Below are 16,613 nucleotides of genomic sequence, written 5' to 3'. Positions count from 1 at the left end.
AAAACTTGATCTCAACCTCACTTAGCATTCACATCAGCCTCTACACCTGATTTGATCAGAGATTTGCATTCAAGCCTCAGGACACATGGAACGATCTTTATAGCCACCGCGCACCAAAATCAAGTTATCGAGTTACTATTCGTTTGTTATTTTGAATGCTAAACAATTGATCTTGGTGCTTGCTGTTTATCTGAGTATTTAGCTGTTTCTTTTTTTTTACCATATTCAGCTCATGCAAAAATTCACGTCTATTTTAGTATGAGAATTTACTTTTTCTATTTTATATACTCACTTTTTAAAACATCTTATATTAGATTATTCATTTTACACTACATTTTATTAAAATATCAATTTTCTTGATTTTTTTTTTAAAATTATTTATGGACTTGAAATTATTTATCTTTCTTCACATCGACCCTCTTTCTTTTATCCTCAAAATACAAAAGAAACAATAAAAAAAACTAAATGTAAAATGAATAGTGTCAGAGCAAATTTACACAACTACTTTAGCAACTATGTATTTTTACACATCTTTGCATGGCATGATGTACAAGAGTTTTAGACTTGATTGACTAAAATGTAATACTTTTTTCTATTATACAAGCACTAATGTGAGTGCTCTTAGAATCCATGCTTACATTGATGCTAATTGATAATCTCCAAATATCTACAGACAAATTTATACCTACTTTACCGCTACATAGAAGAAGTGGCTTCTATACTTGACCACAGCTTATGCTACAGCATGTAACACTTGACCACAGCCTACCTTCCACACATGAATCCACTTGACCACAGCCTATCAAATCATCGGCAATCTCCTCTTGGTGGCGTAGCAAAGGTAGGTGGTGGTGAAGGAACTATGATGGTGGCTGGTGAGGATGGTTTGAGTTTTTTTATTTTTGATTTATTTTAGGAAATTAAATAATAAAAGGCTGAAAATTATATTTGAATAAAATTGGTATACATATGGCAAATTTTTATTAGTGGAGCATGAAGTGGAGTAAGAAAGATAGGACAGAAGATTTGAACTCATTTGGACAATTTTATATTTTATCACACAATTTTTCACAACTATCCTATATTTAAAGTTGTACCATAATGTGGGTTCCAGTTAGCTCAACTGGTAAAGTCTCTTATGGTTGTATAAGAGATTTGGGGTTCAATCTCTGCTTATACCAAAAACTGATTGGTGTCTTAGTCTGATGATAAAGAATTATTATTAGAAGCGGACGTCATAGAAAAAAAAAAAAAGAAAAAAGAAGAAGAAGGTTGTGCCACAATAAGTAGTTGTCCTAAATTTTCTCTAGCAAGATGTTAGTGCATGGAAGGATTTCTTGGCCACGTGTGTGGGTGCATGGGGCTTGTTTGAAATTGAGGAAGAGCAAATTTAGTATCTGTGTCTGCGTTTTTGTTTTTTTTTGGAAAAACGCGTTTTAGCACTTCTATTGGGTCTTGTGCACTGTTTATGGTTGTATAAGAGATTTGAGGTTCAATATCTGCTTATATCAAAAACTGATTGGTGTCTTAATCTGATGATAAAGAGTTATTATTAGAAGCGGATGCCATAGGTTAAAACTCTCTTAAAAAAAAAAAAAAAAAGGTGTGCATGGAAGGATTTCTAGGCCACGTGTGTGGGTGCATGGGGCTTTGAAATTGAGGAAGAGCAAATTTAGTATCCGTGTCTGCGTTTTTTTTTTTTTTTTTTTTTTTTTGGAAAAACGTGTTTTAGCACTTCTATTGGGTCTTGTGCACTGTTTATGGGACTACAAACTTTTTTTTTTAGCAACTTTTTTTAATTAAAAATAAGTTTCACGGTACTATTTACACATTTAAAAATTATTTTGCTACAGTATTTTCAGTTTTCGATTTTTAGTTTTCAGCAAATTATTTTGATAGATGTTTTAGACTGAAAACCAAATCTGATGACTCGCCACAAGATGCATGTAGATCAGAGCCATGACGTCGACAACGTGCAGCGATACATGGTTTGTTGTCAAAGAAATAATGGTAAAAATTCGCCACAGGTGGTTTCAAAAGAGTGTTTCATTCATGGAATCAAAAGCCCCTTTCTTGGCAACTTCATTTTGGGCGACTGCTTTATTTATTTATTTATTTATTTATTTATTATTATTATTATCTTGACCAAACATATGATAGGTCGATCTTCAAGGCAGTAGTTATTGAACATTTTTCAACTCAATTTTTTTGTATAAATATGCTACTTAGAGCGAGGGAATCACTTGACCTAAATTTATAATTAGAGAGAGATGGTGAGAGCTCCCTTCTATGATAAAAATGGACTAAAGAAAGGTGCATGGAGTGTGGAAGAAGATAATAAACTAAGGTCTTATATTCAGAGATTTGGCCACGGGATTTGGCGGGAACTTCCCAAATTTGCAGGTAATTAAGAAACTCTTTGAAGCTGATAGAAATCAATCCAAGAAGGACATTTGTATCATTAGTGGTTAACCATGTTAATGCCTCATGAAATGTCTAGATAATTAAGGCTATCTAATTCCTCGGCTTCTCTCAAATTATACTAAAAAATGAAAACACTGTTTAATCACTGTTAGTTCTAATTTTTATGACAACCTTTTCCTTTACTTTTATTGTTCATTTTTATGCATGATTTGCCCTTATTGACTATCAAGATTGTCTTCCATTTTCTGTCATACTTTTCTTTCCTGGGAAAATCCAAATATAAAAGAATAAATTGGAATCCTGTGGCATTACAGTACTTCATGTTAACCAACCTTTTTTGTTATACATTGATTACAGGTTTATCAAGGTGTGGGAAGAGTTGCAGACTGCGATGGATGAACTACCTCCAGCCAAATGTAAAACGAGGAAACTACACAGAAGAAGAAGAGCTTATGATCATCAAATTGCATGAAGAACTAGGCAATAAGTAAGGACTTAAAACTTCGAAATTCTTCCACAAGAATTTGGAGGAACATAAATTTATTTACAAAATCTCCCCTTCTTTCCATGCGCTTTTTCTTGTTTGCATGTTTTCATACTTGATAACAAATATTTATGAGCATAACCTACTTCACGCATGCCAGTCATTTTGAAGAATTCAACGAAAACATGTTGGCATGGTGAATACTCATACTCATAAGCATCTTATGTCTGCATTAAATGCGTCTGTAAGTAACCAAGATATGTCACCATAATTAGTCAGTTTCTCTTTGAAATGATTCAAAATGAATTTTTCAATGAGCTTAAATATGTGAATATAAATATATAGTAATGTAACAACATATAAACTTTTGAAATTGAGTTAGATTTGGTGTATATACTGGTGTACCAGTTCTGCTAATAGGTGCTGTTTCTTGAACTTTGTACTCTAGACATTTGATGCAATACAATCTTCTCATTCATCGAATAGAAGAAAAAAAAAAAAAAAAAAAAAAAAAAAAAAAAAAAAAAAAAAAACCTCTATATGAACCCCATGTATTTTTCTTTGTAGATGGTCTATGATTGCAGCAAGCTTGCCAGGGAGATCAGATAATGATATAAAAAACCATTGGCATGCCCACCTGAAGAAGCGCACCAAGAAAATTCCTACAACATCAAAGATGAAAATGCTATCCAATGAAGCTTACCAACATGACGCTGATATAGCAAGAAAAACAAAAACTGACAGTTTTGTAAGCAGTTCTCCCTCTTACCAAGTTCAGGAGAGCTCCCAATTACCCCTAGAAACATCTTCTAGTGAATTCTCATACTTGAGCTTTGATAATGCGCCTTTATCTGGCATAAATTGGACTGCAGAAGATAGTCTCGCTACATTGGAAACACTTGAACAATCGTTTAGTGACTTTTGGACTGAACCCTTTATATTGGACAATACCTACGTCCAGAATAACTATCCAGAATCCTTGGCAAATGGAGGATTTAGTGCATCTCAATCATGCTACAATGAAGGAATAGATACCATCTACGAGGCAATGCAAGAATTTGAGAACTACCAGCAGAGAATTAATGAAGATCCATATTTGATGAATTAGTGTGTTGGTGCAATTTAATATTAAATGAATGAATGAAATATTTATCAATATAATAATTATGATTTTCTTTTTAATTAATGTGAATAATTAGATTAATTGAATGAGAGAAGGTGGGAGTTTCATGAGGTAATCGTTTCATAGAGGGGAGTTGAATGTTAAGAAAATAGATTCCTACATTAATAAAGAGAAAATCTACATTATGTTATAATTGATGATGTTATTTGCTTAAGAACATGATGCATAAAAATGATACAATCCACACTAGGGGAGGTGAAATGCTGGAGATTTCAAATCCAATTCCATTTTCCCTTGTAATTTCAAATTAATTTTTGTATTTCTTTTGACAAGAAATGATAATTGTATTCTCTCAAAAGCTTTCTTTTGTTTCTTTGTTTCGTGGAAAACATTTTCCTTGAAAAAAAAAATTCCAAAATGAGTGACTAGTTTTGATGTTTATTGTCGCGAATCTGAATATGGCCTTGAAAAAACCATTTTATATACATCATTTAATACGCTTAAAAATCATTAATATTTCATATAGACTTAATGCTGGTTTAGGTGAGCGTACTAATGGTAGTGGCCTCAAAGATAGTAGTGGTGGTAGTGATAGAATTAGCGATGGTTGTGGTGAAGGTGGTGAAGGTGGCAGTGGTGATAGTGATGGTGATGGTTTTAGGAGCAAGAAAAAATGAATGGGGGAGGCCATAAGGAAATTGTAGAAAACTACCCCTAATTCTCATAGAAAATGCTTTTCACCATTTTGGCTTATTTTATATAAACCATGAAAACATTTTAGGAAAATCTTAAACCCCAAATTATTTATGCAGTGGATTAGTTGGTATTAATTGAATAATTTATGTGTATTCCAATAAGTAATTCAACCACAGTAATCAATCACCAGTTCTAAAACAATAATAGTAAAAGCAATAAAAGGCACACTAATTTTGGTGACAAAGTGGAAAGTTAAGAGTTCAATAGAGTATGTAATGTGTTGTTGAAGTTCAAGTTGTAATGTTCAAGATGTACGTCAAAGAAGACAAAATTTAAAAATTTTGACTGCCCTGACACTTAATTGATCAAACAATACAGTCTTCAACGACCTTTTAAATTTTAATCACAGCTCAATCAATCAAAAGCAAATTCTTGAAATGGCTTGATCGATCAAAAAACAGGAAAGCTAAATTTGACGTTTTTTAACTAAGTGAATGTTTTCTTGGTTTTTCGTTCCCTACATGCAAGTGAATAAATTAAAGGTCATATTATAGCACGACTCAGAAGATATTTTAAAGAGTTATTTTTGTGTGCTACAAAGAGAGAAAATCCTAATCTAATTATCACCAACTCTTTTTTTTAGAGATAATTACAATATGCTACTAACCACGCTACTTGAACCATTTCCCCTAAGCACTTTGATCAGAATGGTTTGAAGCTAAAGAGCCAATCCTAGAACGTTGTTTTAGAACAATTTGAAACTAATGTAGTCAATTTGGTCCTTACCATTAATTCATGTCCCTAGTGAATTAACAATAAGAATTGAATTGACTGCAAGTTTAAAATAATATAGACCAAATTGACTGTTACCAAAATATATGGACCAAATTGGTATTTTTGCTAAAAATAAATGACAAAAGTCTAATTGACTAGTCCTCTCAAACTTTGGTCAGATATTCTCTACCAAATAAAATGCTTGAGCATTTCAATCGAAGGGTAAAAAAAAAAATAACTAAACAAGTAGTGTTAGAAAAGAAATAAAAAATTATGTGCTTTTGCCTAATGGCCTAACTTGAGCCCATGTCCAACCTTAGGGTGTGTTTGTTTGGAGGTGAAATAAGGTGAATGGAAAACTTTGGAGAGAAAATTTGAAGGAAAACTTTTTGGAGTATGTTTGGTTGAGTGGAGAGGAAGGAAAATAAATTGTGGGGTCTAGATGTTTTCTCCCTGGGCTTACCAAAAAACTTTGGAGAGAAAATTTGAAGGAAAACTTTTTGGAGTATATTTGGTTGAGTGGAGAGGAAGGAAAATAAATTGTGGGGTCTAGATGTTTTCTCCCTGGGCTTGCCAAAAAGTTTTATCTCCAAATTGGAGAGAAAACTGAAAGGAGAAAATGAGACCACTTAATAGAAAAAAATGTCCATGTGCACTTGCACATGGGCAATTTGTCCAATTCCATCTTCTTCTTTTTTGGATTTGCTATGCGTTGCCTTCTTCTTCTTTTATTTTATTTTTTGTTTTTGTTTTTCTTTGTTTAACTAGACATGATTTTTTTTTTTTACTTGATTTTTATTTTTTAATAAATTGGGTAATTGTTTTTTTTTTTTTGGGTCACTTTTTTGTCCTAATTGGCCATCATTTTTTAACAATGGTATATGAGTAAATTTATACAAACTTACTTTTTCCATCCCTTCACTTTTCCACTCCTAATTAAACAAAAATGAGAGAAATTAAAATATTTTCTATCATTTCACCATTTTCTATCCTTTCACTTTTCCACCCCTCCAACCAAACAAACCCTTAACGAAAGCAAGGAACTAGTGACTTGTCATGGCAATGGAATCAAAGACCAAATAGCAGGTATGGCCATTGGAGGGCTACACCAGTGGCCTAATGATGAGCAAGTTGAAGTATTCTTTTAACCATAAATTAATATCTAGAATTATAACATCTTAATGATTACTGCAGATTTTAACATTTTCAGATTTTACAATTAGAAATTAAGTAGACAGTAACATTTTGATTATATTTTTGCGTTTCCAAAAGAGTAAGAAACCTTTTTCTATGAGAAAAATATAAGATTCCTACTGGAGGAAGGGGAGACTGACATTTTGATCTCCATTGCACCAAATCGAGCATCTAAGATCAAATCATCCAGTAACAAATATATAGTTCTTTACTCAATTGTGCATTAGCAAACATTCTAGACTCCAAACAAAATAAAATAGTACCTATTATTATTATTATTATTATTATTATTATTATTATTATAGCTAATAGCTAAAACGCTTGACTTTTTGTTGACCGCATCTTATTGCACCACATGGCTACATAAATTAATGCCACGTTTACCATTAAAAACATCATAAGTTGTGTCTTTTCGGGATCTTAACTTACAGTTTAGTTCAGTTTTGTTTCAAAACACCTTTTAAGTTTTAACTATAAATAACACAAAAAGCTCTCAAACATATTCTATTCTACAAAAAAAAAAAAAAAAAAAACCGCCGCATCATAAAAAAAAAACACAGAACCGCGAAACGCCGAGATAGAGATGGCAATTTGATTTTGAGGGTCCTTCACCATTCTCTTTGATTTTTGGGTTGTGGCCTAATTCCTCTCAAAAAGTAATCTCCTCTGCCCATAAACACCGTTGCTGATGGGTTCCTACTCTTTCTCTGATAAAAAAACTTCCTCCACCCATAAACAACACCTCCGATGGGTTCCCATTCTTTCTCTAAATTAGATTTGTTATACGTTTTCAAATTTTATACAATTTTAGTTGGCTTTGGTTCTAGATTTAAATTCAGAAATTAGGGCTTAGAAAATAGGATTCTGATGTGACTTATTAAATGTTTTCATTTATATATTTTTTTTAATTCATCTCTTTGGATTTAAATCATTCAGTTTCTTTGCATAGATGAAGTGGAATTTTTCACAATGTAGAGATTCTAATTTCATCACAGCAAAGGTATTAATTTCTTTTTCTAATATTCTCTTCAATTATGGTTTGTTGTCAATTTAGGAATTTTAGTTCATACCCCTTTTCCTCTCTATTTATTGATATGAGGGAAAACCCCTAGAAGATGAAATCCTATCTGAGTATTAATGGTTAGTGATCTTTTAAACTTAATCATGTCACTTTAATTTTCAAGTTTTGTTTTCCCTCTTATCTGTTCTATTATTCGTAAGGGGGAGTGAAATTGAGGAATTCTGTTGGTTTGATCTACTTTTGGTTTTTTGGGTTGCTATGGTTGAATTGTTGGCCTTTGGTTCAACGCCCTAAAAAAGGGGTTTTTAGCAAATTTTTAATTGAGTAGTTTCGGTATTTGATGTCCTCCACCGTAAGAATTCTCAATTTATGCTCTATTTGTATTAATATGAGACCTTTATTATTATTATTATTATTATTATTTTGGATTTAATTAAAGTTTCTAGGTTATCTCAAGCTTTGGTTTCATGTTTAGTCTCTATTTATTTTGTATTTTAGTTTGATTCGAATCTTCTTTAAGAGTAGCATCTAGATTTTTGAGGGGTTTTGTTTAATTCTTTGTTTGGTTGTAGACCCCAGCTTCTTTTCCAATGTCCTCCTTCGATAACCCACGGATTATTTTTTGCTTTCTATTATGCACAGCGAAAGACCAAATCTATATAGTTTAGAAGCTGTCTACAAATTCCAGCAATAGCAAAGTGAAAAGGTAGAGCTATTTAAGATAGAAATAATGAGAAAATTTTACTAATGATAGAAGATTTTCTGTTGTGATTATTTAATGCAAATTTTTGGTATGGGTTGCGGTGATAAGAAAGCTATGAGTAATGGACACAAAAATGAGTTATTAAAACACTAAACAATTGTATATTTCGGTGGTTTGCTTATTTAGTTTCATTGGGTAACTACTTATTATTGTTTATATACACTGTTTACTTTTTGTTTTCTTCTTTCCGTTTTTCCCTTCTTCATTTTTTACCCCTCTGCGAGAACAAACCCAGCAAAGGTTATGGACAAAAAACAGAGTACCCTTGATGCTACTGTTATTGGTAATTCTTTTCTTCACAATCATGCTATTGTTTTCTGTTTTTAATTTTTAATTTTTATAATAACAAACATTTATAACTAAGGCATTGAAATATTTTGTGCACACCATGTGTTTGAGAAAATGCCTTGCTTACTCTTGCATTAGTTTGTAGCCACTTTATGGTTTGTGCATCCTGGTTTTAATTGCTACTGGTTATTGTCTACTTTTTTTTATGTATCAATCATAAGTTATGATGATACGAAAAATATTCAGTTTGTACCCAACGACCGGAAAAAAATATGTTTGGCCAAGTCATTGCTGTCTACATTAAAGGATGAAAACACTCTTAGATGTTAGTTCTGCTAAATAGCCAATGTACTTAATCAGTAGATTTGATTTCAATTGCCAGATTTTCAATTGATATAGAAATAATGGAAGGATGGATTGTTGTTCTTTTCAAATTTTTTTATAATAAAAGCCTTATGGTCAAAGCGCAGTTTGTCAACGTTACTTTCAACTTTCAAGCATTCAAATTTAGATAGATGCTTGGTAGAACTTTGTTTCTAAGGTATTTAATTCAATGCATTGAACAGCCTTTTTTCTTCTTTTCTTTTTCCAAATAATGCAGTAGCCTGGTATTCATACTAATATTTTCAATGCTTTGTTCTTTGCTCTCTTTTTATTTTGAAAAAGTTTTTCCTGGGCTGAATGAGTTGTCTACTCTATTAAGGTTACAACTGAGACATTATATAGCACTTACATCCATTCAAATGCCTACGTAAAGCTTACACGAATCATTCTTATTTTTTCCTTGCTTTAGCCTCTTTGTCTATTTGCTAAGATAGAGTAAATTTGTGGTTTGGTAACAGTACTTGCAACATACAATGAGAATTACTATAGTTCACAATCAAATGAGTTTTACTATAGTTATGAGTTTCTTTTGGAACATGTGACTCCTCCTGCCAACGGTTTGAAGCCATGTCATATCATGTACAACAATGAAGATGACAATGGGAGAGATATTTTCCAAAGATTATATTGAAATTTTATTGTTTAATAGATTGTGCTGATTTTTTTTCAACCCAATTTTTTTTTATGTAAATACTTATATTAGAGGGTACTTGTGTCTGTTTTGTATTCTATATTTGATTGAATTGTAGTTTAGATGAGTCTTTGGGTTTGGAATAGCATATGGAGCTCATACATAACCCATTTTGGTCCTTAATTGTATTGTGGAAAAATTTATTGCAGAGAGATAATTAGAGCCAAAATAATTATGCTGCTGCTGCAATTCTTATAATTCTTTTCAATTAGAGTATGAAATTGAAATTTTGAAATTTTTTTGCCTGTTTGTTGTTGGTGCTTTTAACTATCGGAAAATTTCATTTATTGTTGTTTTCGTTATCAACCTGTTCTATTGCCAAGCTTACAAAAAAACACTTTAAAGCTTTTTTCTTTTCTTTTTTTTTTTTCAATTTATTGGAAATATTGATTAAGTAGTTCTTCAAATTTGTGTTTCATACAATTTATGGATAGTTGAGGATATTTAAGATTTAATTCTTCATTTTATTTTAAACTTAAGTTTGATTTCTATTTTTCGTTAAGTAATTTAATGTTTCATCTTTATACAAAATAGTTTCCCATGCATCGCACAGGTTAGCGACTAGTATATATATATATATATATATATATATATATAAAACCGAAGCTTTTGAAGCTCCCACAATTTTCCACATCAGCCCAATATTAAAAAAATAATAATAAAACAAAAAAAATAAAACCAAAACCAAAAAAAAAAAAAAAAGTCATAAATTTTAATTTTAAATATGATTTATTTCTTTTGTATTAAATATATATAGTCTCCTTCCACAAACCAAGTACTCTTCCTGATATAATTCTGAAACCAAAACCCTCTGAAACCAAAACACGCAAGGCAGAACCTCTCCTCTCGACAAAAATAAACCCAGCAACCCTCCTTTTGACATTACTCACCGCAGAACCTATACACTCTCTCAAACGCAGATCCAAGCTATTTCACAGAAAGCTTGCAAGGGCACAACCATGGGAGCCAACATTTTCAATCTCTGACCCAGCCTCCATATCAAAGCATTCTCTTTCGGTGTCTCTCAATTAATCTATGAATAAACTCTTTTCCTATTGTCTTTAATTAGGTTTTTTTGTCAATTTAAGGATTTCGTCTTTAATCAGGTTTTTTTTTGTCAATTTAGGGATTTCAATTCCTAACCCCTTTTTCTCTCTATTCTTTTTTGTTGAAGCCAGGGAAACACTCATAGAAAGTGGAGATGTATTGAAGAGCCTCCCAATCTTCAAAATCTGACAACAATCCTACAGGTATTGCTTTACCTTCAGGTTTTGTTTTATTTTGCTATCTAGGTTTTTTAGCACATCTAATTTAGCTTAGCTTAATCATTTGTTTGATTGAATAATTATTTGGGCACCTAAAACGTCAGCCTTCTTCAGCCCCCTGTTTTTTTTTTTTTTTTTTTCAAACCTTCTACCTCTTCTATACAAGTCCATGTCTTTTTTAATCAAATTTGTCAAATTTGTTTAGAAATCTGTAATTATAACTATTATCTTATAAATAGTTGATTCTTATTAGTCCTTTTTTTTTTTTTTTTTTTTTTTTTTTCACAGCTGTTCAATTTCTATATACATCTAATTTCTAACTATTTTAGTGTTCTCTCAATTTGAATTGTAATGTTTGCCTCTGTGATAATCTATGTACATGAAACTCAAATTTTAGTGTAGTTATATCAGTTTGTGCAGAAAAAATACAACTGGTAGGTTTATGTTTTGACTGTTTCAAGTTCAGACTTAGAATAGTTTGGATTACTTAGCTTTTTTTGAATTTTAGTTTAGTTATATCAGTTTTAGCAGAAAAAATACTTCAATTTGTAAAAAGAAGGTTGTGTTCCTAAACAATGCTATTTTATGCATAATTGTTAAAACCTAAAGAAATCAACTATGATCAATCTATTTCCAAGCAAAAAGCAAAAAAAAAAAAAAAAAAAAAAATTATTGAGGTTTTAAAGATTAGTGAGATTTTTGTTTTAGGGGATGGAGTAGTGTTCTGATTAAGTTTTTGTGGGCGTGCAGGATAAGAGAGTGAATTGGCACTCTACTCCATTTGAGGCAAGGTTGGAGAGAGCTTTGAAAAGTGGTTCTGCTGAGGCTTAAACTACTCATACTCCTGGTGTATGTTAGACAAGCTTGTGAGTGATTTGGTGTTGGATTGTTGTTTTATGTTCTCAGCATCTATATTTTTTTATTCTTTTGTAAAATTTGATTCGGTTGTTTGTGAGATCTACTTGCCTGTTGTAATTTCATGATTTAATATAATTGAATTTATTCTTTATAATTGTATCCATAATTCTTTCTGCTGCAATGCTGATTTATGATTTTATAAAGATCAGTTTGGTTTTTATATATTCTGGAAGACATTCCCTTCAGCTCCCAGGGAAAGTCCTACATTTTGTTTCTTGATTTACAGCTACCAAAACTTCGCCTCTCTCTCTCTGAGTTTCAGTCACTAGATCAGAATTTTATATAGTTTGATGACTTTTGGTCAGAGATTCCAGTAATGGTGGTACATTTTTGTCTAATCACAATTTGATTTCCAACTTCACAACCTTTATTGGCTACTTTATGTAATATTAAAAATTCTTATTGTTGGGATCATCTATATATATATATATATTTATAGATGACCCCAACAATCCAGCTTTATGGATTTTCCTTTACTTCTTCTGATGTTTCCAATTCGAGTCTAAAATTCATTGTTCCATGTGTCAAGACTTGGTATTTTCTAAAGCACTTTGTGTTTAGCCACTTTCATTATAAATATGATTATGCTAATGGAATTCTTATGTGCTGTTTTAGCTGTGTTTCTTTTGTATCTGTAATTGAGTTTGTGCACACACTTAGATAAGTCTTAGGTTTGGAACTTCAGCTTCAAGTAAGTCACCTCACTGTTATGTTGTATTTTTCTGTGAGAAACCTGCTGTCATAGCAACTTATTCTCACTCTCACACTCATTACATAGATCTCATACTTTGCTATTTCATTTGCCAATATATGTTTCTGTTTCATAGTTGAATAAAGGATTTGATGGAGTACTAAGTTATCCTAGATCTTTCTCATGTTCTCAACTCCAGTTTCAAGTCATTAGATTTTATGAGTCCATGGATGACAGATGTGGTAGTGTAGACTATATATTATTGTAACTAAAAAATATGTGCCATATCAAATTATATGGCAATCAAAATTGCTTTTGTTTGATATACTGTCCATCGAAGTGAACGTAATTATCTTATTGAGGGTTTGTACAATATTTTTTGAAGTGAGTTACATCTTCAATATTTTAAATAGATATTAAAATGGTGATAATCAATTTGAATTTTTTTTGTGTGTGGAAATTGAGCTATGGACAAAGAACAGTTAAAGAAAGTTGTAATTGTTACTTGATCTATCAATACCCTAATAAAAGAGAAGGAACTTCTTAGCTTTCCAAATTTACCAAGGTTCCATTTTGTTAGCATGAGAAATTGGGGGGTGCTGAAAATTTCCCCCCTTTTGTGGTAAACTTAAAGTTACTTGCATGATCTACAGAAAATCCTTTCTAAGAAAATTGCAGGAAAAGGAATCTGATTCGATGGAAGATTGTTAGTTCTTTCACTTACAAAATTCTGATCTTAATCATCTATAATAAAATATTTACCCATGCCTTTGGACTAAAGTAACAATTATGCTTAATGTTTTGTAGGTAGGGGTTTAGCATTTTGATATCTGGCTTATCGGTAGCTTTCCCGTGCATCGCACGGGTTAGCGACTAGTATATATATAAAACCGAAACCTCTAAATCTTCCACAATTTTCCATGTTAGCATTTATTTATTTATTTTTTCTATTTTTTAAATTTGATTTAAAAATAAATCTAATTTTCCCCCACCATATGCACGTTACAAAACCCGATACCACTTTCCTCTGCTCACACACTAAAACATCTCCTTCCCTAAACCTAAAACTCACCATTTCCTTCCTCCAAAATCAAAACCCAAAACTCAAATTCTCCCCCCGTCACCACCGCCACCACAGATTACTGTCACTAAGGACCGCCGCCACCACGAATCGCCTACACCATGGAAAGGTAGCCTACTAAATGATGCAAAATCTCACACAACCACCGTCACTTCTCCAAAAAAATTACTAGTAAGTTTTTAATTTTGTTCTATTGTTTTTGGCTGTTAAGTATGATTTAGGGTTACGTTTGGGAGTGTTTCTTTTGAATGGTTAGCATAGATTGATGGGTTTGGAGGTGGTAGTGGAGCTAAACTACCTATGAAAACATGTATAAGCAGATATTCTCTGATTTCAATCAAAACTGCATCTTGGATTTATACATGGCTGTATTTTGATTGAAATCAGAGAAGCCCCAACACCCCGAGGCAAAACAACCCCACTTGAGGGTGTGGCTGAAGAGAACATAATCTCAACTCTTCACCCTTAAAGTGTTTGACGAAATTCCTAAGCCAAACTAATAAAGGGACCCGACTTTAGAAAGTTTATGTCAAATAATTGAAAATTGCTTCATATGTATTGAATGGGGAAAAAAGAGTCACAGGGTTGATTCAGTTTAGGAATAGAGTCAGATAGTACTTCAATGGAAAAAATAGAATGAAGAGAATCGGATGGGGAAATCTGTGATAGTCTAAATCCTATGCTAGCAAGGTTTTGTTTCTAATTATGAGCTTTGTTGACAATTGGTTTTGGTGTCATTGAATGTGGATGTGTTTTGAAGTGATGACGTGGGTGGTTTTTATCAATTTATGAGTGTGAGAAAGTTTAAATTACTATATGGGTTTTCATTTTTGGGAAAGCCTATATTTGATCATGAGAATAAAATGTGTAGATTGTGGACTTGGAATTAGTCACTGGGTTGTGATCAATGGGGAGGTCACCTGCTTCTATGTTTTAGTTACTTTGGTCCTGCACATCTACTTCTCTATTTGGTAACCAAATTTGGTTCTATTTGTGGAGCTAAATTTCAGTTTCTTTGTTATTTGTATATATCAGTATATATTATATCTTGATGTTGTTTAGTCATTTTATCTTCAATCATAATTGCAAATTGTTCATGAAATCCTTGATTTGAAAAGAATTGTCTTAGAGTGGTTTGTAAGTAGATTTTAATACGGTAGAAACATAAAGTCAAATTTCCATTTTAAATGTTGGGTATGATTAGGTGCACATCAATCAATCATTAGAATGTAAAAGGAAGTTAGGGGATTTGTAATATAAATGCACAGACCCAAAAGATAGTTGGAGAGAATTGCATAATCTGATGATGGTGGTGGAAACAATGTTCCCTCATCAAGTAGTTTTTTCATCTTATTATTGCAATTTTTTATTGAAAGCACCTTTTTTTTTTTTTTTTTTTTTTTTTTTTTTTTTTTAGTTTCAAAATTTCAATTGATGGTTTCAATGTTTTATATACTTCTATGGTTTGAAGAATACTTCTTTAATGATTATATATAAAAAAAGAAAAAAAAGAAAGATTAGTAGTGCTAGCATTGTAGATTTCAACAAGTTATGGATAGAGCACCTCTATGCACAAATTTACTAATCTATTGTTTGGTTTGTTATCTGCTCATCCAATAACACCCTTGATATCCCTGCTTCAGGAGGTACAAAACAATGCAAAAAACCTTGACTCTATTGCAATGTGGATTATTTATTACACCTTCTTGACTCATCAGATACTCAATTGGATCTCACATTGTTGGAGCTTTCATCATGCCTTGCGGTAATTGTTAAATTCTGTAATAATTAGCTTCATCTTCTAAGAAAAATTATGTAACACAAAATTGATTTTTTTTTTTTTTTGGTAATTGGGTGAAGGGTGAAGACGAATTATGCGATGATTTCTCTACTTATAACCAGGCAAAAGGAACCCTTTTTGATGGAGAAACTACGTTGTTCCTCCGCGGTAGTGGTAATTATGCTTTCAATGTCTTTTACTATTTATGGAGAATAATATTCTAAATTGAATTCGCTCATTCTTCTTTGGTATGTCTGATTCTTAATTTTTTTTTTTTTTTTGTTTGAGATATATGCAATGTTTACTACATATCTACTTTATAAACGTACTGTTCAATTTCTAGATATCATAATGAACTGATCCCTATGTTCAGTTTTATAGGAACATTAATGTGAATTGTTTTGTTTCACTATGGTGACTCTAAATCAAAATCATATATACTTTTCCAGGATAAGATTCATTCTTTCATTTGGGATTACTAGAGAATCCTTCTCCCTCATAGTGTATATATATGCACATACATAATTGATCTGTTGGCTTGGATCTTCAATAGTGCAGCATTTGGCTTCTTTCTATATGTTGATAGTACATAGAACTCTAGGGGAATTCAATTAGTTAAAGACAATCTAGGTAAGCTTTTACAATGTTTTGTGCTTTCAGAGATGTTGATCAAGTGTGTTGTGATGGGGTTGTAATGTTTGGGTGCATGCTAAGTGTGAGATTATTTCCAGTAAGCTTTTCAAGGTGTGCTTAATACACTTGATTTATGAATTGTGATGTCAATTTATGTTCCTGTCATATGGTTTAAAGGATCTAGAGAATGTAGATTACTATTGTGCAAATTATAAAGCAAAGTCTAATTATGAGTCACAGCTTCAGAAAAATACCGACCAAATATGAAGTACGTTTGTCCTATTTTTGTGTGTGTGTGTGTAATTCTTTTCCCTTTAGTTGATTTTTGGGGCAATTGTATATTTGACTTTATAGACTAAGGAGTTTATCATCAGGTTTAAAGCCTAATTTTGTGACAATTTTT

The 16,613-nt window shown here is 31.8% G+C and overlaps 1 protein-coding gene across 1 annotated transcript; it reads left to right on the top strand.

The window, feature by feature from the left end:
• The first annotated feature begins 2,270 nt into the window (after positions 1-2,270).
• Positions 2,271-4,016, top strand: LOC115955428 (transcription factor MYB10-like). Its single transcript, XM_031073555.1, has 3 exons — positions 2,271-2,403; positions 2,782-2,911; positions 3,476-4,016. Exons 1-3 carry the CDS (start codon positions 2,271-2,273, stop codon positions 4,014-4,016), a joined length of 804 nt encoding a protein of 267 aa, XP_030929415.1.
• The last annotated feature ends 12,597 nt before the right edge of the window (positions 4,017-16,613 follow it).

The sequence above is a fragment of the Quercus lobata genome, chromosome 8 (assembly GCF_001633185.2).
Source record: "Quercus lobata isolate SW786 chromosome 8, ValleyOak3.0 Primary Assembly, whole genome shotgun sequence".
Classification (NCBI taxonomy): Eukaryota; Viridiplantae; Streptophyta; class Magnoliopsida; order Fagales; family Fagaceae; genus Quercus; species Quercus lobata.
This window is presented reverse-complemented; position numbering and strand designations above follow the sequence as displayed.